At 39.1% G+C, this 23077-nt stretch overlaps 3 protein-coding genes and 3 gene segments (V, D, J or C); 4 read left to right on the top strand and 2 right to left on the bottom strand.

Moving 5' to 3' along the window:
* Positions 1-23077, top strand: part of LOC117535063 (immunoglobulin lambda-1 light chain-like) — a 77168-nt gene that overhangs the window by 26174 nt on the left and 27917 nt on the right. The gene's annotated exons all lie outside the window — the stretch shown is intronic.
* LOC117535062 overlaps positions 1-23077 on the bottom strand; it is a 70332-nt gene that overhangs the window by 18126 nt on the left and 29129 nt on the right.
* LOC117535066 (immunoglobulin lambda-1 light chain-like) overlaps positions 1-23077 on the top strand; it is a 111476-nt gene that overhangs the window by 16051 nt on the left and 72348 nt on the right. The gene's annotated exons all lie outside the window — the stretch shown is intronic.
* The window catches only part of LOC117535067, an 88669-nt gene that overhangs the window by 7908 nt on the left and 57684 nt on the right, over positions 1-23077 (top strand).
* The window catches only part of LOC117535060, an 89696-nt gene that overhangs the window by 6775 nt on the left and 59844 nt on the right, over positions 1-23077 (bottom strand).
* slc1a8b (solute carrier family 1 member 8b) lies at positions 1302-22839 on the top strand. 4 transcript variants are annotated; one of them, XM_034199364.1, is made up of 11 exons: positions 1302-1784; positions 6021-6100; positions 8450-8665; positions 10823-10865; positions 10957-11170; positions 13265-13364; positions 14610-14843; positions 20143-20337; positions 20991-21125; positions 21541-21694; positions 22062-22839. In XM_034199364.1, the coding sequence occupies exons 1-11, from the start codon at positions 1617-1619 to the stop codon at positions 22206-22208; spliced, it is 1686 nt and encodes a 561-aa protein (XP_034055255.1). In that variant the 5' UTR covers positions 1302-1616; the 3' UTR covers positions 22209-22839. The 4 variants fall into 4 exon arrangements, with proteins under 4 accessions (XP_034055255.1, XP_034055257.1, XP_034055256.1 ...); XM_034199366.1 differs by lacking the exon at positions 1302-1784 and adding an exon at positions 5521-5570; XM_034199365.1 differs by lacking the exon at positions 1302-1784 and adding an exon at positions 5562-5675.

Here is a 23077-nt window from a genome sequence, read left to right on the forward strand (position 1 = left end):
AAGAGAGAAAACTCTTGGATCTGTTCCCAGGTCAGCAGGAACGCTGTGCAGGCGCAGCTCGACCACAGATTTAACATGACATGCAAACAACACGCCAGAGGAGACAGAAATAAAGAGGGCAGTTTATAACAATGGCATGACATGATTTCTGTGAAATTATATCCCACAGTGTTATATCTTCCTTATTCTACGATTCCTATCTTTTACTGCCACTCATTAATACATCTGATTCCACCTTTTAGAGATTTGATTCTGCTGATATAAGAGCAAATATGTAGACCATGTTAGCGTGCCAGGAATCATTTGTCTCATAGCAGTGCAAACAGAGTGCGCTCTCCTCGTCGACCTGCAGGTTTAAACTTCATTTAAGGCTGCTTCTCTGGGCCAATAAGACATAACATGCCAATTAAGATGCCAAGCTCTGACATAAAGGCCCTCAGTGCACGCCCTGATCCCCGAGCAGACGACACATCCTAACCTCATAGTAAGATCAAAGTGGCAGCACATGTCCTGAACTTGAAGGAATGATGCTGGTGTCTTACCTCCGGCCTCTGCCCTCTGGTAGTCCTGCCCGCACAGTGCAACTCCTCACTCATAGCAGCGAGTCAAACCCAGCATTATACTGTCCTTAGGAAGCATCAAGACATCAAAACTATAAGCTTTTATCTTATTTTATATTCCTTATAAATATATTTTGTCTCGTGAGTAAGCGTATCTAAAGATCCTTTGCATGCTTTTGTCCCTAAAATGTCTGACCTATATGCTGACTTGGCACTTGGCATAATTAAGTTTGGCTCTAGAAAAGTGTTTTACAATTCTGCTGATGCTTGAAATAAAGCCAATTGCATTAATGTGATTTTGCTGCACAACAGACTCCTAATCGAGTGGAAGTTAAGAGGCTGAATCTCTGCTGTTTTCTTTAATGAATCAAAAGTAAACTGCAGCAGGATATCACGTTAGCGTTTGGCGGGGCAGGGCCCAATCCACAATTTCTCATTATTAAGCTAGAAATAAAGATAAATGCTTTTGGCTCATTTTCAGAGTTTTTCCTTTTTAGGCGGGAATTCCATGTTTCAAAAAAAGCTGTTTCAACATTGCCATGTTTTTTTATTTGTCATAGGCCTACATTAAAACATGCTTGGAGGTGCAATGAACCCAAAGCATACTTTTGTTGGTGGAAGTAAAAAAAACATGCCAGCAAAAGTTTGTGTTGCTGTGCCCTTGTGTCCATATTAATACAAGTCACTGCTTAATGATTGGGGTGGTAGGCGGGTAGTAATAACTCATAATGAGCTATAAGTGTGGAAGCTAAACAGTGCTGAGCCCATTGAATAAGCCTGCGTCGCAGTGGAGGAGCTTCTGTTGGCATGGGATAGGGATAATCCTTTTAGACAAAGCTTCGCCACGAATGAGTCAGTTAACACTTCCTCTCTCAGTCTGGATGAGCTCCCCAGAGTGAGACAGGATCCACATTTGGTCAGATCCCCCTGGTTGTCCTCCGCCTCAGATCCTGTGGGTTACATATTGATCTACCTCACTCCATCAGGGAATTCGGATACCTGCAGTCACTCAGGGTGGAGGCGAGGGCCTGCTGGGATACGGGCCGAGCCTGAAAGATGATGGAATGGTTGAAAAAGTTTCTGAAAGCAATGGTTTCAGCTAAAGTCAGGGCGTTTGTGAAGGACTACTGCAAGAGGAATGGCCTTCTGACCCTCTCTGTGTTCGCCGTAGTGACGGGCTGCGTGCTTGGATTTGTCCTCAGGACGTATAACCTGTCCACACAGGTATGGTTAAATCGATAAATAGAAATTAGGCGGTGGATCTCTCTGACTACCATTGCATATCATTACCTTGGTATAATATGGTGCGATGGTTGTATCACTCAGCATTCAGGGTGTGAAGCAACAGACTCCTGCTCGGCTCACTTATCTTTTTAAAGCATGTTATGTAAGAGTGTGAGTGAAAGCAGATAGACGCAGAACAGCAGGTATAAAAGGGAAGGTGTTGAAGAATTGCAAAAGAGTTTAAGAAACTAGCTGATAAACAAACCAGAACATTTAACAGCTAAATTGTTAGCTGTTAAATGTTAACAGTTAACTGGTTGGTGGTGGAGACCAAAACAGAGCTAAAAGAGAGTTCATATTGGACTTGTCTTGAATTCATCATGTAGTGATCAAAACTAATTATTGTTGCTCAATAACTGTTTGATGTGTAAATGGGGAGCAAATTGCTTACAGTTTGCCAAATGATCTCAAAGGTGAATGTTGTATACAGCTCATTTAGTGGGAATGCTGATAAAGCATTCCAACTATCTGTTCTGCTACGCACAAAATTCTTTATTATTCCGCCGGGTTATTTTGCGCCTCTTCTCCTCCCACATTCCACATCGCAGAAACTCCGTTCGAACATCAAAACATTCAGCTCGGTCGGGAATCGATGGCTATTACTTTTCTCATTCATAACTTTCATAATTCCAGAGATACATCCCATAATTCATCACATTTTTAATATGGAAGTCAATGGAGAAACTCTTCAGACTTGAACAATCTTCATGCAACTTCAACTGCTAACTGCTCCTTCTTCAACTGCTAACTGCTCCTTCATACTTTCACTCAGAAACCTCATGCCAACTTTAACATGTTACACATCTTTGACATTATTCATGTTAAACAACTTTTAAATCTGATTCATACTTTTAGAAATATTAAACATTGTTCAGACTTTGGTAAAGAGGCCTTCTTCAGATTTTAGAGTGGTCACAGCTAGAGTGGGGGACAGATTTCATTTTGCCTTCATATTTTCTTTTAAACCTGCCATAATTCCCAAACCCTACATTCCTGAGACATCATTTTTCATGAGAAACGTAGGAAAACATCTCGTAGCTTGAAAAATAAAAAAAGATTAAGCAAAATAATTAAACAAAATGCCTCTTGAGGGCATGAAGTGACCATGGAAACCTTTGATCTCTGGACACACCACGTTAGCTCAAATATAAACACCTGAGTCATTGAACACGATGATGTCATAACTCCAACTGACATGCTCAGAGCAGCAGACTTCAGATAATGGTTAATGGTCCTGCCCTCAACAGCTCTACGTCAATTATGGGGTGTCGTCATATGCCGTTTCCATGGAAAAGCATTCCTCGCCATAAAACAAAATGTCGCTGTACCTCCAATGGACACTGTCCGATCGTCCCCAAAACTTTGCTTGTATATCACCGGGCCATGCCTCAACAGCTCTATGCCAAATCTGAGATCTCACCATAGGCTATTTCCATGGAAACACATCCCTCGCCAAAAACACGATGTTGTCGTAACTGATATGAAAATGGTCAAAACACCACCAGACTTCAGATGACAGTTAATGGTCCAGCCCTCAACATGTCTATGTGCCATTAGTGAGTTTTCCTCAAAAGCTGTTGCCATGGAAACGCATCCCTTGCAATAAAACACGATATTGCTCCTATGAAAATTGTCAAAAAGTGCTAAAAAAGTTAAGCTGGGGAATTTTGGAAATATTTGATGCAAAATTAAACAAAAAAACATGACATTTCAACAGATTTCCTTTTTTTTAAAAAGTAGAACAGAACAAGTTTTAATTATTTTATTGAACAATTATTTGTTTCATTGAAGAACGAAAACAGGAATGTTGAGTTATATATTACTCATCCCCCCCAACCCCACTCATTAAAAAAAATGAACAAAAATGCACTCCCATCCAAAAATCCCATTCAAAATATTAAATGAAAAGAGCCCTTCTCCCTCCAAAAAGTCCCATTAAACATGTTAAATCTTCCTTCAAGCGATCCTCTGCATTTTTGCTAAACCCTTTCAGTCAATGGGCTCTTCTTGGGCCTCAACAACATCCAACTCTGAGTCTTCCTCTTCAGTGTCACTGTCCAGCCTTGTTGAGGATGGCTCTGTGTCAGGCTCAAAGAGCCTTACGGCCCGTCTACACTACAGGCATCAAAAAATCTTGAAGCTGGGCGTGTCTGAAGCTTGGCGATTTTTTGCGAGCAACGCCACCAACAACCAATCACATGAATCTCCCGCCCCCGACATACAAAGCAATAGCAATGTTAAAACGAAGTAAACTGGATATAAAATCCCCAAACAGGCGAAAACCTACCAGTTTCACCCACTGTCTCTGCCACCTCCCTCCATGCCTGGTTCCTCCGGTTTGTATCCCGGTAAATAGTTCTGGTCGGAAAGAACCGGGTGATTTGCTACCGTAATTTCTTGTTTGGAATATGAGGAAATGAACTGCGGTCTGGCTCTCCCAGCTTGCACGCGGTTTGATTGGCTAGCGCTTGTACTGGCGGGAATTGCAAAAACGGGATTTGATTGGCTGACGCAAGCATCGAGCCTCAAAAGTTGAACATTGTTCAACTTTTGACGCCGATAGACGCTCGCGATGCTTGCAACGCCTTGCCATGCTACCCACAATGCAGTTCGGCGAAGTTTGAAAAATATCCTACGTCACCCCATTCAAATGAATGGGCGAAGCGTTGAAAGCATTTTTTGACGCCTGTAGTGTAGACGGGACGTTAGGTTTGCCCGAATGCCAACCAGTTTTTCCACTCTCATATTTGTGAGCCTGTTGCGAACCTTCGTGTGGTCTCAAAGCCATGCAGTAAGAAGTGTGCTATGGCATGGATATTCAAGTGTACTTGAATGACATCTGTTTGTTTTAGTCAAGATTATGCTAAAATACACTTTCCACAACTATATTTAAGTTCCCTATGAAAAGCCAAGCTTCAATTTAGAAAATGTCCAGTTTATTCCCGTTAATTCCCATGGAAAGTTTCCATCTTTGCAACCCTAGTAACGATGCAGGCATCAACATATCTAAGCGTATTATGGGGTGTCATCAAATACCGTTGCCATGGTGACAGATCATTCGCCATCAAGTTAGTTAAATAGTTTGCAGTTCAAATATTCTGCTGCTTTTCCAAGCCTTTTTACTTTCTTTTCTTCTCTCATCACACATTCAAGCCGCCAGTGTTCATGTATCATTTCAATCTAAATTCTTCACTTTCTTCTTACACATTACATTTCAGCATAGCAATTCAGCGTCAACTTTTCAGCATAAAGCATTCCCACTAGCAATTTCTTCAGGAATTGCATTCTCTAGTTTTTACTAATGGCCTCAAAAAACAGTCATGCAGTGTTACGGTGTGCAGGAAGCAGGACCCAAATGCAGATTTAAGTGACAAAATAATTCCTTTATTTCAAGGCTACAATATTCAGAGACAGAACAGAACACTCACCGCAGTTTACTCACAACACAAGACGAACCGACACTGAACACAGGAAGAGACAAGACTAAATACAGGAAGGGGTAATCACAAGACGAGACACAGCCGGGCAGGGGAGGAGAAACACAAGGGCCACAGGTGAAAACAATCAGACAACTAGACACACCAGGGAAACTAACAACGGGAGGAAAAACACAGGAAGAAGGACCAGACAATATACAAGGATGAAAATACCCATAACCAGACATACAAAACTACAACACAGACAGATCCTAACATGCAGTTTTAAAAAATGTGTTCTATTTGTATGGTAAAATTCCTTTAACTGTATTATGATTTAATTTCTCTCATCAGATCATGTAGAAATGTTTCAATGTCTGTTTCAAAGCTCCATGTGATCAGAACATTGTGTTATGTAAGCTGATCTAAATGGAGGTAGCTTATGTGTTTTGGCGAAGACATGAATAATTAGTGTCCAGTCTGCTCGTCACTGTCACTGTGGGAGCTGGCAAAACACACAGCATTGAATTATTCTGAGCAAAAGACAAATATGTGAAACACACACAACAAATTGTAACAAAGGAACAGCTGCTCTGAGATTTCTAAGCATGTTATTAGGTATATTATTGATTATTGAGTCTTTGAACAGATCTTAACATATGAGTTAAACTCCGGTGATTGATTTCAATGTAAATTAAAGTTATATGGTCCTTGCTGTTTTAGAAATGTGGTTTGCTACAGGTGTTTCTCTCTCACACAGGCTAAGATCTACTTTTCCTTCCCCGGAGAACTCCTGATGAGGATGTTAAAGATGTTGATTCTGCCGCTCATCACCTCCAGGTAAGAAAAGTCCTCCCCTGTGTGTAAGTCCTCACTCAGGTCAAATATGACTGCAAACAGCTGCAGTGCATTAAAGGTGATACGTTAAACTTGTCTAACCAATTGTGAACATGTATTATAACGGCTAAACACCCTTTTTATTATTGCATCTGTAGAATAAAGTTAAACCACTTTCCATAAGTAATATTTTGAAATGTTCTAAACAGAAACGCTCAGGTTATATCTACACTTTATTGTCTGTATATTGTTTTGTTTAATAATAATTGGAATATTAATGTTTGTACCTGTAGTTCTGTTCTTTAAGAAAAAAAAGAGGTATATACAAGTATAACTGGAAAAGATCTCTGTTCAATTCAAATAAATAACATTTGTTTTAACATGAGAAATCCACAATCTTAAAATGTCTACATCTAAGCTGAACCTAAAAAGCGAAACCATGTTAAATAAAAACAACGAGTATCATTAAAGCATAATACTGCAAAATAAGAATATATGCACTATTAGCAGAGCACAGTCTTTCAGTCCCACCTCAAAACCCATCTCTTCAACTCTGTCTACCCATACCCATACTGGCTCCCCGTTTCACACCGCATCCACTACAAACTCCTGGTCCTCACTTTCAAAGCCCTCCACCATCTGGCCCCCCCCTACCTCACTGACCTCCTCATCCTCTACCAACCACCCCGGTCCCTCAGATCCACCTCAGCCGGTTTGCTTTCCATCCCCAAGGCCAAACTCCGGAGCTTCGGGGACAGAGCCTTCTCTGTGGCAGCCCCGAAGCTCTGGAACTCCCTCCCCCAATACCTCCGTGAGTCTGAGTCCCTCACCCTGTTCCAGTCCCGCCTCAAAACCCACCTCTTCAACTCTGTATCCATAAGCCCCCCCCCTCTCAATCAACTTCCTCCTGACTGCTTTTCTGTTTTGTTTTGTTTCTTTTTGGCTTTGTTTTTGTTGTGTTTGTCTACCCTCCCTCCCAAATGTAAAGCGTCTTTGGGTTCAAGAAAAGCGCTATAGAAATAAAATATATTATTATTATTATAAGCCCCCCCTCCCCCCATTTCAATCAACTTCGTCTTGACTGCCTTCTCTGTTTATTTTATGTTGTTGCCTGTCCTTGTTTGTCTACCCTCCCTCATACTGTAAAGCATCTTTGAGTTGTAGAAAAGCGCTATATAAATATAATTTGTTATTATTATTATGAATAACAACCATTACAAGTCACTAAATGAGCAGGAAACAACACAGTTGGCCCTTTTTCTCCAACTAAATAAGGGTTCACCAGGTGAAATCAGTTTATTGGAGGGTTTGCTGTTTTCACCTCGCTATATTTACGTTTCTTCGGGACTGTGCAGTAACGTCACGTGGCTATGAACTGGCCCCCGTGTTGCTTTTTTATCGAGGTTGGCGCCAAGAAATGTCCGAATACAACATAAAAAGACACAGCTAGAAAGCAGGTTCACTGCAGACTCTGCCACTCACTTCTAGTAGGTGATAAGTGATGATAGAGAAGGATTATTTATTATAGCTTTTTAGGAAAATGTTACTCATCGTACCTTAAGAAAATATGCAAAATATCAAGTTTCAAGACTCATTACATTTTTACCAGCTGACGAATGTGTTTTGGTTGATCTCGCGCATCAACAAGAACCACACTTACATACAGTGACCACCTTGAGATATACAAATCAAACCTTTGTGACCCTCCAACCAGCAAATGTTCAATACTTTCAGTGATCAAATGTATTGATCATGTCATTTTTTATTGCAACGATAGACAGATAGATACAAACACACTCATCCATTCACTGTTTTTGAAATGCTGAAGACAAACCAAATGCAGACAACTCATACATTCATAGTTTTAAATTGAGTTAAAGGTCACCTATTATGCAAAATCCACTTCTTCATGTCTCTTCTACATCAACATGTGTCCCCTCTGTGTAAAGAGATTCTGAAAGTTTCACGGAAAAAATATTCTCTCTCTTTTTGTCCTGATCCATTTATATAAAAAAACCTGTCTGAAAATGAGCTGCTCAGATTTTTTTATGATAGTCAAGAAAACTCTCCTGGTGAATTGTTTTCCTCAATCTGACAACATTTACCCCTGAGGGAGGGGTTCATGTTGTCAGATTGAGGAAAACAATTCACCAGGAGAGTTTTCTTGACTAATAGAATTAATTCTGGGGGTTGAGCTTAGACTTTCCGACTTTCAATTTTAAGAACCACCCTAATTGTAAATATCTGAGACCTATAATATATTGATGAAAAACAGTCCAATAGAGGACCTTTAAGAGAAATAAGCGCTTCACAGTTTTATGTTAATAAGAAACATTCTGATTTACTACCCAGTCTTATGTCCGGCCTGTCAGCCATGGACACCAAGGCCAGCGGTCGGCTGGGTTTCCTGACCATCACCTACTACCTGTGGACGACCTTCATCGCCGTCATCGTCGGCATCGTGCTGGTCCTTGTCATTCACCCGGGCACGGGCACAGAGAAAGATGGCCACCATTCACATTCAGGGCCTGTTATGACCTCTGCTGATGCTCTGCTGGACCTCATCAGGTAAAGATTTAAAGACATAATCTCTCTTTTTGACCAAGTGAACATTGTGCTGGAAATGCTGTCATTCGAAAACATTGACCTGCCTTTAATCCACGATTCCCTACTCGCTCTACATGCTGCTCTGTACCTGACCTCTGACATGATTTAATATGTCTCCTCTATTTGGAACAACATTTTACAGGCATGTTAGGAAATCTGTGAGGCTGTATTTAGACACATCAAATGTTATGAGCTGAATGCTAACGCCAGCATGCTAACGTGCTCACAATGACAAGGTAACAGTGGACAAATAAACATGAATCTCTACATAAACTTTGGTGCAAAAAGAATTAAAAGTCATCCTGTTAGCACTATGAATATGTGCACAATACTTATGGCAATCCATCAAATAGGTGTTGAGGTATCTCAGTCTGGTCCACATTAGAGACCCTAAAGACTAACCGGCTGCTTCTTCGTTAGCACTTCATGAGAGCAGATTGTAGGACTGTGCAGCAATCTGTCAAAAATATTTCCTCCCATTTGTTGCGTGTTCTTAAGCTGATTTCCGAAACATAGAGAACAGAGTGACATACTTGGGGTCTCTGCTATTTTTGGAGAAGATGTGAAGGCTGGAAACCTATTGCCCACCTTCACTTCATCCATTAGATGGACATAATCCCCCTCTTGGTAAGGGGCTTTACAGGAAAATCCAGATTTTCCACTCCATCTTGTTAGTTTTGTCTTCTAGGATGAGGATTTGCGAAACCAGTACAGACCAATTAAATCCATTACAGACCCCGTTCTGACCCTTCGCTTCCTCACGAACAGGAAGCTCCCTAATCACAAAATATAAAAGGATCAGTTTCGAATCATGGTAGCTGGAAATAAAGCACTCGCAACAAAACAATGTGACGCCAGAAATCATTAAATGGTCCCGAAATATCTAATCTCTATAATATCGATAATATCTATCTAAAAATGTGGTTTATTGGGACATTACGTTTAAATTAAAACAAATAAAATAGAAGCAAATTAGAAATACATTATAACAATTGATTACAGCAATCACTATCTGAATCTAGACCTTTTTGTGAAAATGGGGAGACTTCTCGACATTCAATTGATAAAGAAGGAAGAACAATGTCCTTGTGACACAAGTGCAGTGTAACTCTTACGAGGCAGGTCGGCTAAGAATAGGGAGACACTTAATTGTGTTTATCTGTTAATCCAGCACTTTCGCAGAAGGTCCTTGTGCCGTGTAACGCTGTGTAAAACAGAGACTTCAGTCTGGCGTGTGTCCTCAGGCTTACTGCATGTCCATTCAAGTCAAAGGTCGACTAATACCTCCTTCTTAAACCTGAGTATTATTAGTGAGCTGTGGCTGGTGTGTATCTGATGCTGTGTAAACCAAAGGTCAGGTGTACGTTTCAGTCCTCTTACGTCTTTGACGAGCTTTCTTCCTGAGTTCAGTGTCATTGACGTATGCTGTTTTAATACATACTGCTCAGGATGCTGTCCCCATGTACCTTACACCACGTTAAGGCTTTTGTGTTGTGTAAATAAAATGATCCATGTAGAAAGAAAGGTCAGATTTACAAGGTTTAAGATTCAAGATTCAAGGCTTTTACTAGTCATATGTACATAGCTACAGTGTAGTTATGCTTAGGTCACAGGCTCCTCCAACAGTGCAACACAGATAATAGTGCAAGTAAATAAAATAAAATAGAATATAATATAAATAGTGCAGAATAGTCTATATACAGTAATTGGAATATTGATATATATATATATAAGTTACAACCAGTTGAATGTTATGGATGTTCTTTCAAAAGTGCAGGTGTTTAACATTCGTATGGCCTGTGGGAGGAAACGGTCTCTGAGTCTATAAAAGGTTATTTCAAATGTCCTAGTATATTTGGTAATTATTTGAATGAAGCCTCCTTGTTTTAGTAAGTCAAACACTCTCCTGTATCCATTTCAAATGAATAGCGGCCCTACAACTAATTCCTAACCATTGCTGTGGTGATATCTCAATCATAGATATTCAACATCAAGAGGGATGATTCATTATATATTTGTATCTAATAATAGTTTGTCAAATGAAATGAAGTATACATTAGCCATACTGTATATTCCAATACAGACGTGATATATTTGTCTGTATATTATCTTTTATAGAAACATGATCCCGTCAAATCTCATTGAAGCCACTTTTCAGCAGGTGAGTGGAGGACAAGATACATTTTGAGTTGTACTTTAACGTCAATGTCACATGTTAACAATCCTCTGTGGTTGTTTCATCCAAACTCCAGTACCGAACGGACCTGGTACCTATTGTACAGAACTCGGATGTCAAAGAATCTCAGGCCAACTTTGTGTATGTCATGCCCGACTACCACAACCCTCAACTCGGACACCCGGTCTTTCTGGAGATCACGCCTGCGCCAGACCTCAAGTACAAAATCGTCCCGAGTACAAGCAAGGGCATGAACGTGCTGGGGATCGTCATCTTCTCCGCCACCATGGGTAAGACAATCACACAGCTGAGAATACCACAGAAAACATCTAAAAAACCTGATTTATTTAAGTAAAATCACAATGGTACTGTTTTTTTTAGGTCAAGCTCTTTAAAGAGTTTATAAAATGTAAGGAATGGCTTCAATGATGATTCACGTCCCGATGGCCAGTCCTATGAGTCATTATTGCATTCAGTACAATATAAGCAATTGCAACTTTTGGTTAGGATTTGAAAACCCCTTTGGCCGTGGTTTACGACACATTTAGCTCTTTCATTTTGATGGAAACAGGCTTATTATATTTGTACCCTTGCCAAGGTTTAAAGAGTACACGCACAGAGGTAATATTGGAAAAATGTACTGAGAGTTTCAAAATAAATGTACTAATAATGCAGACAAATGGCCCCTATATAATAATATTTTTCCAGATGCTATCTCAGTAGCCTTTTGCTAATGTGGTCTGGGAAGTTTAAATTACTTTATATACATTGGTTGTGCACAGTGGTGACTGGTCATTAGGGGCAGGTGGGGCACAGCCCCACCTAGTGTCAGCATTAAAATAATGCTTACAACAAAATGCAAAAAAAAATTCAAATATATATAAAATATATTTTAAGATCATGTTTAATCATCTGATTCGTCTGTACATTACTGTTTTAGTATGTGTTCTTCTAATTAGTGTCTACAGTGTGTGCCTATTGAGCTGTTTAGAGCCATGTGGGACAAAACCCGATCCTGCCCCTCCCTCTCTCTGTCTAAGTGAACAGTGACTATAAAAACTACACTGCGCATGCTCAGAGTATTTTCCTATTTAATGTGTGTGGCAAAAAATAATGACCATAGGGGCATTGAGCTGCCATCCCCACCATACGTCATCTCACATAATTCAGAGCTGATTGGCTGTAAGTACGTGTGCCGCGAAAAGTGTGGTGTGTGAAGAGCAGGTGAAGAGGAGGAGAGAGACGCGTCCTAAAACCAGGAAGTAAGCTGCGCATGGGTTCCCTCCACAAAAAAGCAATGAGATTTCTCCATAGGATTTTAGAAAATAGCTCAAAATAAGATCTGTGGGAAACTTAGCTGTTAGATAAATGCACGTTTTGTTCAGCCGGATAATATCCACATGTCTACCCTACTTTTATAATTTTCGAATCATAAATCCGTCATTTAGATTTATGATAGACTTTTGAAACTACAAGAAGATAAGGAGGACTTTTACAAAAAAGTAATAGAGATTTTTGTCCAGAAGGATAGGCAAATGGACTTCATCTTCAAGTCAAGGTAAGACCACCATTTTATTGAAAATGGGATCGAGAGAACAATTCAATATTTAAATAATAAAATTACATTTTTTGGGTATCCTTTTGTTGAACTGTCTGTTTAAAATTAATTGAAGCATCAGACTAAAAAAGCTTTTGAAAATAATATTATATTTTGATTATAGGTCAAATTATAATATTTGTAAACCTGAAGAGTCAGAGCCAGTGCCTCACCAGCCATGAACCTCACTGCAGAAGCTTATATATAGACATCTACATTTTTTGTGCCCCACCACTTTTGTACATATAGAAACGCCACTGGTTGTGCAGTCCTTTTCGGAGGAAGAGGGTTAGTGCTGCTGTACGACCTGTTTAGTTTTACTTTAATTTCTAATTTAAATACTATTTCTGTGAAATATTGGACACTTGTATTTCTTTGGGCACTCGTTTTTTTGTTATTTTACATTTAATCTTTAAATGGAAAGTGATATCAGCTGTTTGATTAATGAAGTGAAATAAAAAGGTACACAATTTCTCACTAAAAACTAGAGGAGAATAAGTATAAAGCAGTCAATGTATTTATTATTTAATGTTAAATCTTAGTCTGGAAGTAAGTATAAAGTAACCAAAACATATTATTACTTAAGTCAGTTCAGTACTGAAGAAGATGTTCTGTTAAGGACTAACTTACATTTTCGATTGTCGACATGATAACCAGCCAAAGTTGGTAATTTATCTGATCTATAAAGCAATGGTTAATTATTTATAAACCATTAATGATGTAGTTATAAACCCTTTTTAGGGTTTAATTGTAAGACAATGATACCAAATGTGCTGTGTTGTCTCAGGTCTTCTGCTCGGGAAGATGGGAGAACGCGGAGCTCCGTTGGTCAACGTGTGCCAGTGCGTCAACGAGTGCGTCATGAAGATTATCAACGCTGCGATGTGGTACGTCTGTCTCTCTCTCTCTCTCTCTCTCTATCTCTCTCTCTCTCTCTCTCTCTCTCTATCTCTCTCTCTCTCTCTCTCTCTCTCTCTCTCTCTCTCTCTCTCTCTCTCTCTCTCTCTCTCTCTCTCTCTCTCTCTCTCTCACAAACACACACGTGTCGTGTAAATGTAAAGACAAACAGATCATGTCTAAAAATAAGTCTCACCGCAGCTCATGGAAGAGTGCTTCCTGCTTTTCACAGGAGCTGGAGGGTCCACTTTCTCCCATTCAGAGTATTAGCGAGCTGATACTGGAGGATAAGGCTCACGGTCAGTGAAAGGGTCTGATAGGGTCAGACACTATAAGTCACTATACATCTCCTTAATGGCCTGGTTTTGTGCACAGGGGAATTGGAAATATCATGATCATACATAATACGTGTTGCAAAAGCAGGATGTGTTAATCTTGAGGTTCTGCCATGGATGGTATTTGAGAAGTGGACGTAGCCACCGTTGATTCACCCATTGGTTTGTGAACAGAAGCTTTGAAAACTTGAATTTGGCATCTTGGCTTTTTGGAACCAGACGTGACACAATAGAGTGGAATAAATGACATGCAAACGCCAACATTATAAGGCCACCGAAATACTAGAGTAACTTATATCAACCGAAAAAGCACTGTGAAAGGGTTAAAAAATAGAAAATACATAGCCTACTCTGTGGAGTGTGTAAGCAACCTGTCAATCACAAGGCATGCCTAAAGCAGATCCTGATTATCATCTATTTTAGTCTAAATAGGATCATCATTTAAAGAAAATTATGTTTTGAAGAGGACTTGAAACTGATCATTGAGGCCATAAACTTTTAAAAATGTTTTCTGAGGTAATACGTGAGAAGTCAAATTTAGTTTTATACAATCAGACGCCTTTTTTTGCAACCAGACGAATAGCCCCCTGCTTTGGCCTTCTGTAGCCTTTTTATTTAATTTTATAATATACAATGTTAATGTTGAAGTATAAAGTAACCAAAAATATTATAACGTGTAAGTGAGCACATTGCATAAGTAAATGTATTAGCGATTGAGACCATAAACGTATTCAGTAAACTGAGGTAATTAGTCAGGTGAGATGGCCTATCATTTCCTCGTAGGCTTTTACACAATCCGACTTGTTTTGTGGAACTAGTGGAATAACTGCTCATTTAAAACAATGTAAGTTTAATGCACTTCCACTTTTTCTTCATGATTATAATCTCACCTTCTTGCAGGTACTTCCCCTTCGGCATCGTGTTCCTCGTGGCGGGGAAGATCCTGGACATGCAGGACCCGGCCCACCTGGGGGAGAAGCTGGGCATGTACTTCATCACGGTGCTCTCCGGTTTGTTCGTGCACGGCCTCATCCTGCTGCCTCTCTTCTACTTCTTCTTCACCCGAAAAAACCCCTTCGCCTACATCAGAGGGCTGCTGCAGGCTCTCGTCATTGCACTGGCCACGTCATCCAGGTAAGGTTGTTTTTCTTTCTTTTAAACAACAAGACACGCCATACCTTACCCAAACTTACATACAAAATGGGAAAAACAGAGGCAAAGACAAGACAGGACATCATTTAAAAAAAAATGTAATTGAAATATATAATAAAAAATACAAGACATTAAATTAAATGAAATAAAAACAAAAACAATTGGGCAGTAGCAACATTATCCTAAAATGTGTACATAGTCACAGCAGTTTACTTTACTGTTCCGTTCAACCAGATCGCTCTCATGGATTCCCATTGTTATTTCTTAGCATGTTTGACACATTAACATTCCCTAACAGTTGAGTAAACGGGTCCCAAACCCTATCAAAGGGTAAGGTTGTTTTTAATAAATAGTACAAAATACGCACCATAAGTTCTGGTCAACCTGATCTCACCAGAATGCGTGACTCCACCACGACTCCTTAACACCGCATTGCGTGGTGGAGTCACGCATTCTGCTCCATTTACGTGTCGGCACCACGCAAAAAACCCCAATGTAAAGTGAATGAGGCTCCTTTGTCGTGGTGCACACACGCATTTCTACAACGTCCCGCAGTGAGCTTTTATTCTATAAAACGTTTTTAAAATCTACTTTATAGCTTGTAGTAACTCACGGGAGGCTTTATTTGATTTTATTTGTATTCATAATAATTTTTATTTATCGTCAGAATGTAAAAATTACATTAGTTACGAATTTTTGTTCTCAAAAAACAGTGCATTGTGTGTAATGCAATTGCGATTTTTATTAAATTAGTTAGTTTTTAAGGAAGGCCAGAGCTTCAGCTGTGTCAAATAGATTGTTCCGTTTAGTTAACGTTATTTAAAAGATAATGATCATGTCCCCTTTATTGTATTACGAGCGTCCATTCCCATTGGATAACGGAGAATTTTACACCCGGAAGTAAGTATTCTCCTTACTGTCGATTGATTTTACAGTGATATCTGAACTACTCATCAACTCAAAAACACCAGATTATCCTTGTTAATTACACAACATTGATTGGTTTGAATTGTGTACAATGCTTTTGTATTTTTGCCCTTCGATTCGGAGAAACGAATATTTTTTCGGAGTTTTTGAATGGCAGAAGACACTACACTACCCAGAATCCTCAGCTATCGTTTGGGACTACACCATGTGCTTAGCTTGACAAACCCCGTGATCAGTCCTCAAGCTCTGTGATTGGTTGACCTCCAACTGCATTCCATATGAAAAAAACACGTTTCGTAAAAGATAAAATCATACTTTATTCAGCAGTGCTTGCTTTACTCTTTGAAAGTCATCACATGAATGCATTGTAATAAATGGTTTGGCTGCATTAAATATTACACATCTATCGTAGTTCTTTATTTATCTACAGAGATCGGGCATCAGAATAGACCGGAAACTATTCTTTTACCGTTCTGTTTTAATTTCACAATAAAGTTAGTAGTAATAATCTGTTTTGATATTATTGTTTTTTATTAACTACTAGACCGCTGGGTCAGACTGTTAAGACCATCTTTTCTGTGTTACTGTGGGTTTTTTCCATCGCTTTTGTTACAAATATAAAAACAATAACAAAATATATCCGTCGTAAACTAAACCAGAAACAGCAGTATATTTTATTTTGTTAACACTGTAAACTTGACAGCTTTTTAACCCGCACCTCCTACTGGTTAAAGCACGTTATTACACGTTTGGAGTAATTGCAATGCAGGTAGATTATGTTGCTTTTTAATGACCGTTTAAAATGCATTTTTCTTAATGTCTTTCATTTTTGTAAAGCACTTTTGAATGTGTTATATTTGATGAAAACATTTCAATATTAAGAGTATATACAAAATAGTGGGAAAGTAGAAGGTCAATGATATAAATAGAAAATAGAAAATATCAAGAAGATATTGTAAGTGATATCTACAATAAAACAGTTTAGTGCCTGATAGGAGGATGTGCAAAACAGACAAACTAATAAGGCTTTATTTAAACATTAAAGAATACTTTAGGCTAAGGTCTTCTTTTAAATAAGAAAAAAGCTTTGGGGGTATCTATCTACAGATACATATTAAGCCTGACAAAGTACTTAACGTCTAATATATTGCATGGTTTGTTTTGGAACTTGACAATCAACTTTCCTGCAATGTTAACTATGTTGAAGCACTTATTTTAACCGATATTATACATATTTATTATACTCTTATAAGATGTATGTAGATAGAATAATACATGTGCAGAATATGACAGTTTATGGAGGTACACACATATTGATAGATGTCTTGTAATGCACTGTTGAGGAACCTGCTGTGACCCAAGTTTTGCATTCTTTGCATAACTACACCGTAGTTGTGATATGTCAATAAACCTTTGGAAATCTTGAAAGTGATGTGCAAAATATCAATTATATACAGTCTTTAATTAACGATTAGAGAATAACGAGTAATGAATATGCTTTATACGGATCTGCAGATAAATATTTAGTCTTCTCAATCAAATATCTCTCCTGATTGTTGGCACTTGACAATCACCTTCACTGAATTGTACTCAGGTGTAACTAAAGTCTGATTTAAGGGTTGTTTATATTTCACATCATTAATCCAAATCTGTAAAGTAACTAAAATAAATGTAGTGCAGAAAAAACACCACGTTAACCTTAAAGAAAGCTCTCAGGATTATAAAAGACCCCCATCACCCCAGCCACAAACTGTTCTGTCTGCTGCCGTCTGGCAGGCGGTACCGCAGCATCCGGACTAAAACCACCAGACTCAGGGACAGCTTCATCCCACAGGCCAGAAGACTATTAAACACCTGATATTTGAAACAACATCCATAACATTCATCTGGCTGCTACATATAAATTATTTATCTAATATATCATATTCACAATGTAGTGACTGCTTTTTTGTCTTTTGTTTTCTTAGTTATGTTCTCTTTTATATGTGTGTGTTATATGTAACGTTGCTGCCTTCTTGGCCAGGTCAGCATTGAAAATGAGATTGTATCTCAATGCTTCTATCTGGTTAAATAACTTTAACTAATAATAACTAACAAGTGATTGGAATCAAAAAGATTCCAATAACTTGTATATAGACTCTTATTGCACTATTTCTTCTGTGTATCTGTTTTATTGTGTTGCACTATTGGAGGAGCCTGCGACCTAAGAGGGGGTGGGGGGATAGGACACGTTCGATTCCTGTTTTGAATAGTGTGCCGTCGATGGGTTTCATTCCATTTCAAGGTGCTTTTTGACGCTCCGTGTAAAATTCGCGCACTGCCACTCCAACATCCAATCACAGAGCTTGAGGACTGATCACGGGGTTTGTCAAGCTAAGCACATGGTGTAGTCCCAAACGATAGCTGAGGATTCTGGGTAGTGTAGTGTCTTCTGCCATCCAAAAACTCCGAAAAAATATTAATTTCTCCGAATCGAAGGGGAAAAATACAAAAGCATTGTACACAATTTAAACCAATCAATGTTGTGTAATTAACAAGGATAATTTGGTGTTTTTGAGTTGATGAGTAGTTCAGATATCACTGTAAAATCAATCGACAGTAAGGAGAATACTTACTTCCGGGTGTAAAATTCTCCGTTATCCAATGGGAATGGACGCTCGTAATACAATAAAGGGGACATGATCATTATCTTTTAAATAACGTTAACTAAACGGAACAATCTATTTGACACAGCTGAAGCTCTGGCCTCCCTTAAAAACTAACTAATTTAATAAAAATCACAGTTGTATTACACACACTGTTTTTTGAAAACAAAAATTCGTAACTAATATAATTTTTACATTCTGACGAAAAATAAAAATGATTATGAATACAAATAAAATAAAAGAAGTCTCCCGTGAGTTACTACAAGCTATATAGTAGATTTTAAAAACGTTTTATAGAATAAAAGCTCACTGCGGGACGTTGTAGAATGCGTGTGTGCACCACGACAAAAGAGCCTCATTCACTTTACATTGGGGTTTTTTGCGTGGTGCCGACACGTAAATGTAGCAGAATGCGTGACTCTACCACGCAATGCGGTGTTAAGGAGTCGTGGTGGAGTCACGCATTCTGGTGAGATCAGGTTGGTTCTGGTTGCTCATATGGTAACTTCACTAAGTCACAGATTGCTTCCCTGGTACTATTATGGGGGTAAAAAAACATCCATCTCTCCAAAACATATATCAGCAGTCCATTATTAGACAGGCACAAAAAAAAAAGTCTGATCCCACTCACAAACTCCACCCAGAATTCCAGCTCCTACCGTTTGGTGGAAGATTCAGGGTTCCCAAAGCTGAACCACTATAAGCACTCATTCCTGCCTATGTCCATTAAAGATCCCCTATTAAACTGTTTTTCATCAATATATTATAGCTCTCAGATACAAACATGTCTCTGAAGTGTTTGGCTCCAAACACCAAACAGATCATTGCAGCATTACCCATAACCCCCTCTGTTTCAGCCCTGTTTCCAAAGTGCTGATTCTCTGTCTGTTACTTTAGATGAAAATAAGGAGCCCCTCCCCACGCCCCTCTGAGAGAGATTTGGTTACAAAGAACACAATGGTGCTCTAGGAGGAGATAAGGTGATACATTAGCCCAAAAAACATTATGACATCACAAAGTGGCCAAAATCTGATCAGCTCATTTTCAGACAGGTTTCTATAGAAATGGATCAGGACAAAAAGAGAGAGAATCTTTGTTCCTGAAACTTTCAGAGTCTCTTTCCACAGAGGGGACACATGTTGATGTAGAAGAGACATGAAGAAGAGGGGACACATGTTGATGTAGAAGAGACATGAAGAAGAGGGGACACATGTTGATGTAGAAGAGACATGAAGAAGAGGGGACACATGTTGATGTAGAAGAGACATGAAGAAGAGGGGACACATGTTGATGTAGAAGAGACATGAAGAAGAGGGGACACATGTTGATGTAGAAGAGACATGAAGAAGAGGGGACACATGTTGATGTAGAAGAGACATGAAGAAGAGGGGACACATGTTGATGTAGAAGAGACATGAAGAAGAGGGGACACATGTTGATGTAGAAGAGACATGAAAAAGTGGATATTGCATAATAGGCGACCTTTAAATGTTAGCCATGAGGGTTGTGCAATAGGTCGCCATTGTCAGTATGTGCGTCTGTGTATTGTGTTTGTGATGAGTGATGATATGTGCATGTATTTTAATGTTTATTATACGTGTATATGTACATGTACGCGGAACAGCAGGATGGAGTCCAGAACAAATGTCCTTCGGGGACAATAAAGTACATCGTATGGTATCATATGGTATGTTTGTGATTCTCTGCAGCTCTGCCACATTGCCCATCACCATGAAGTGTCTCCTGGAGAACTGTGGCGTGGACCGGCAGATCGCTCGCTTCGTGCTGCCGGTGGGAGCCACCATCAACATGGACGGGACGGCGCTGTACGAGGCAGTGGCGGCCATCTTTATCGCTCAGGTCAATGAGTATGACTTGGACTTTGGCCAGCTGGTCACTATTAGGTGAGAAGAAGCACTGAGCTCATTATCCTCCCATCGGTTGTGTCGAGAACTAATTAGATTTGAATCCCTTACACACAGTGCTGGAAGAAGTACTCAGATGCTTTACTAAAGTACAAATACCATGGTCTCAAAATACTCCACTAAAACTGATTTCAAAATGTTACTTAAGTAAAAGAACAAAAGTATCAAAAAGTACTCATTCTGCACAAAGGCCCATTTGAGAATGATATAAAGTACAGAGTACAGCATAATGATAAGCTAAATGTACTTCAAATATCAAAAGTAAAATAACTCATTATGCAGAATGGATATTTTCACAGTATTATATTACTATGGTTATCATATTAGCATTGCTTTCCTACATGTAAGTGCATTTTAGCAGTGTAGTTTGTCAATGTGGACTACATTTAGATACTAGAAATATTGCGTAGATAAGTAGTGCAGTATTGCATTATACCACATCAGCATGTTTTTAAATGCACAAAGTAACTGAGTGTTAAAATAAATGTAGAGGAGTAAAAGGAATAATATTCACCTCTGAATTGTAGTGGAGAAGAAGTTTTAAAGTAATAATACATGGAAATACTCAAGTAAAGTACAAGTACAAATAAAGTTGAGTGAATTTACTTTACACACTACTGTTGTCTCTTCAGTATCACGGCAACAGCAGCCAGTATCGGTGCGGCTGGGATACCTCAAGCCGGTCTGGTTACCATGGTGATTGTCTTGACCTCTGTGGGGTTGCCGCCTGCCGACATCTCGCTGATCGTGGCCATTGATTGGGTCCTGTGAGTACGAATGCAAACTGAATATGAACAGAGCACTACCGGGTCTTAAAGTAGATGTTCTTAGTGGAACAGCAAACTCTCTTGAAATGTTTAAAAGCTAATTAAAAACATATCTTTTTAATTAGCTTTAAATGTGGGTTAACTTTCAATTGTCACTAGTATCATTGTCCATGTTTTACTGTATTGCTTTTATTTTAACCTATTTTAATTTCTTGTCAGCTTTAATTCACGGGGATCACTGTATATGTTTTATCTTGTTCTTTATTCATTTTAATATTATTTTAATATTGTTGTTATGTGTTCTGTAAAGCACTTTGGGCTGATTTGTGCATGACAGGTGCTATACAAATAAAGTGTATTATTATTATGATGATTTTGGGACGATGTGCAAACTGTTGTTGTCTCTCCTTCTCAGTGATCGGTTCAGGACGATGATCAATGTTCTCGGCGATGCCTTAGCTGCGGGGATTATGTGTCATTTATGTAAGAAGGATTTTGAGAGAGCAGCTAGTATTGTTGCTGTCCCTGATCCCACTCCTAATCCCAGCAATGGAGGCGGCTCCATCCGGGTGAGAGGAACACTTACATTAGTTTAGGTTAAAACAAGTGCTTGTGAAGATTTTAAACCTCTGACAACTTGAAGATAAGAAGTACTTTATTGATCCCAATTTGGGAAATGTTTGCGTTGCAGCAGCATAGTTATATATTTTTCTGTATGTGGCCCTCGGTGAAAAAGGTTTAGACCCCCTGTCCTAGATGGACACCTGTAGGAAACATACAATGTCTGCACACTGAGCTTATCAGGACTTTGTGTGTGGTTGGCTTTTTCATTTTAAACTGATTTAGTCAATATACCTTTTTTCATGTATATGTATTTCAAAATGTCTTCGTCCACCATGTTAACTAACTGTATTGTGTGTGACTTTTTCTCCTCAGAGAGACACGATAATCTCCTTTGGTAATCAGAGCATGGCGATGTCTGACGCTCCTCTGCTCTCACACCGCTGCGACTACGTGTACGATGTGGAGGGCGAGATGGTGCTGGAGAGACCGGTGGCCTGCCACAACCTCTACCACGTCTGACACACGTTCACTGCACGCACAGCCAGGGATACTGCCTTCTGAAGCACAAGTTCACCTCTTTGGATCAAAGGAACTATCAACATCCTGGTCGGTTTCTCTTCTGAATGAAACCAACGTTTGAGTAATGAGGTGTCAGGGTTTAGCGGCTTTAATGGATTTTGCCTGTGCCATGCCGAAAACAAAAAAAACCTTTAATACTTGATATAGTGTTTTCCATTCAGTTTTGAAACGGAGGAAATGTATGAAGTCATGTTTAAACGTAACCACTCCTAACGCACCAGTAGGCAGGATATTGGGTGGCAACATACATTTAATGGGTATTAGTGTCAGTAACAGTTAGACATTCACGGTAGGCCTGTCCTAATGAAGTTTGATCAAGGTTGTAAGTTGCCTTAACATGATCTCAGTTTTGACAATAATTCTGAGAGCTCGAAAGACTTGAAAGTAAACAAAAACTGAGCAAATGTTTATCATTGAAGTGAACCTTTATGTTAGACATGGTATTGATAGATTTGAAAGCAACATTAATGTAAAACAATATGTACATCAACCTAGTGAGATCAAGTGTTTTTTTATACCAATGCTTTTAATTTTCTGTTGTTTTTTTAATAAAACCGGAAGTACAAAACCATTTCATTCTCCACTTTCTTTCAAACCAATGTGTTAAGTTGTGTTCTTATGAGGTGAGGAGAAAGCAGCTATGACACCTTGTGAAATGCTGCAGAATGTGTACTCAGTGTTGATGGTAGAGTCGGTTGAAGTAGAGGCATGTCTCCCCCATCTGGTCTCAGAAGGTAACTATGAGGGGCATGCTGATGTGAAACAGGAAATACAATTAAAGTCCAACTTCTTTGGTCAAGAAAACCACT

This window comes from Gymnodraco acuticeps, unplaced genomic scaffold (assembly GCF_902827175.1).
Source record: "Gymnodraco acuticeps unplaced genomic scaffold, fGymAcu1.1, whole genome shotgun sequence".
NCBI classification, from domain to species: Eukaryota; Metazoa; Chordata; class Actinopteri; order Perciformes; family Bathydraconidae; genus Gymnodraco; species Gymnodraco acuticeps.